The sequence below is a fragment of the Calidris pugnax genome, unplaced genomic scaffold, assembly GCF_001431845.1.
Source record: "Calidris pugnax isolate Ruff unplaced genomic scaffold, ASM143184v1 scaffold305, whole genome shotgun sequence".
Taxonomy (NCBI): domain Eukaryota; kingdom Metazoa; phylum Chordata; class Aves; order Charadriiformes; family Scolopacidae; genus Calidris; species Calidris pugnax.
In genome coordinates this window covers 235,909-237,880 of record NW_015091074.1, presented here as the reverse complement: position 1 = coordinate 237,880, position 1,972 = coordinate 235,909, and the positions used below count along the sequence as shown (strand labels likewise).

Below are 1,972 nucleotides of genomic sequence, written 5' to 3'. Positions count from 1 at the left end.
CTGCTGCCAAAGTCTTCATCCTTTCGGAAGCCTTCCAACCCCACGCGCTTTGGTGGTCCCTTCTGGATGGTGTTTCCAGGGGTTTTCTCCTCCCTCCTGCTGCTGAAATAAACCCAAACCTCACGCCAGGGTTTGAAACCTTTTATTTTATACATAAAAACGAGGAGTGGGGACAACACCGCTTCCAGCTTTGGTGTGTCATCTTGGAGGAACGTTCACAGTGGTGAAGGTGGAGGAGATCCAGCAGCCTAGGGCACAGGGGGCTTAACCACCAGGGTGTCGTGACAGGCCACGGCGATGCCCCCGATGAGGTTGAGGAACTCGGGGAAGTCCAACTGCCCGTCGCTGTTCAAATCCAGTTTCTTCATCATCCTGTCCAGCACCGCCGGGTCCTTCTGGTTCTGCAAAAGGCCAAGGGGGTTGGGAATCAATGGCTGCCTGGAGGCCCAGGTGCCCCTCCTTGAACCCTCCCAGCCCCAGGATGGTCCTTCATCATCAGGATGAGGTACTCAACTCTTGTTGGGCCACGCTCTGGCTTCTACTTGGAGTGAGCTCCTTCCATTGCCCACCCCACGGCGATTGTGGGGTCAGGGGCTCTAATCCCTCTTTAGGGGTGTTGAAGCGCGTCCCACGGGAGGTTCTTCCAACCTGGGGTTTTGCTCACCTTTGTGAAAGCCGCCAGCTCGGTGTTCATGAAGGCCAGGAACTCCCTTTTGGAGAGGGTGGTGTTGTCCCCTTCCCGTCCCGCGTAGCGCTGGAAAACGGCCAAGAGGGACTCGATGCAGCGCTCGGTCTCCGTGGGCTGCGGGGAAGGAAGGAGCAGGTTCAGGAGAACATCCTCGAGGCTCGAAGAATCATAGAATCATAGAATGGTCTAGGTTGGAAGAGACTCTTGGGATCATGGAGTCCAACCATCTCCCCTACTCTCCAAAGTCCTCCCCTACACCATGTCCCTCAGCACTGCATCTAAACGGCCCTTAAACACAGCCAGGGATGGGGACTCCACCCCCTCCCTGGGCAGCCTGTTCCAACGCCCGACCACTCTTTGGGTGAAAAATTCCTTCCTAATGTTCAATCTAAACCTCCCCTGGTGGAGCTTGAAGCCGTTCCCTCTCGTTCTGTCACTAATGACCTGTGAGAAGAGACCAGCACCAACCTCTCTACAGTGTCCTTTCAAGGAGTTGTAGAGAGTGATGAGGTCTCCCCTCAGCCTCCTCTTCCTCAAACTAAACAGTTCCACCTCTTTCAATCACTCTTCATAAGATTTTATTCTCCAGCCCCCTCACCAGCTTCGTTGCCCTCCTCTGCACTCGCTCCAGCACCTCCAGATCTCTCTTGGATTGAGGTGCCCAAAACTGGACACAACACTCGAGGTGTGGCCTCCCCAGTGCTGAGAAAGAAGGAGGAACCTCCGCTATTTTTGGAGGAAATTTGGGTTCGGGGGGGGACCCAGTGCTGAGAAAGAAGGAGGAACCTCCGCTATTTCTGGAGGAAATTTGGGTTCGGGGGGGGACGGACCCCTCCTGCAATGGCTCCCCTCCCCTCCCAGGCCTCTCCTCTGCCCAAACCTGTCCAACTACATTTTTTCTTCCGTCTTAATTTCTCCACTTCCTTGGCGGGGCCTCCTGGTGCAGGAGGGACCCAGAGGAACCATGGAGGAGGGGGGGGAGTGGTGGATGGAAAATCCCCTGGGGCCACTGGCAGCTCCCAGTTTGGAGGAGTGTTCTTGGACTGGGAAGAGCTTTTTGCTGCTGCAACCATGGGGATGGGTTGTGTGTGTCCCCCCCCCCCTTTTTCCTCCCCCCAAACCCTGCCCTCTCCGGATGGTGGAGAAACTCTGAGTCACGCTGGAAAAATGCGAGCGGAGTTTGGCTCCCCAAACTGCAGCCTCCGGGCTGGGACGGAGCTGGGATGGACTGGGGGAGCTGGGATGGACTGGGGGAGATGGGGGGGAGAGGGGAATGTGGGGCTT

General features: G+C 56.5%; 1 protein-coding gene across 1 annotated transcript in view; it reads right to left on the bottom strand.

The window, feature by feature from the left end:
- Window positions 1–125: 125 nt before the first annotated feature.
- S100A11 (S100 calcium binding protein A11) overlaps window positions 126–1,972 on the bottom strand; it is a 2,394-nt gene continuing 547 nt past the window's right edge. The window contains exons 2-3 of the mRNA XM_014957315.1: window positions 665–802; window positions 126–401 (exon numbers count right to left, since the gene is read on the bottom strand). Coding sequence (XP_014812801.1) covers window positions 249–401; window positions 665–802 — 291 coding nt within the window. The 3' untranslated portion in view covers window positions 126–248. The remainder of the gene's footprint in view (window positions 402–664; window positions 803–1,972) is intronic.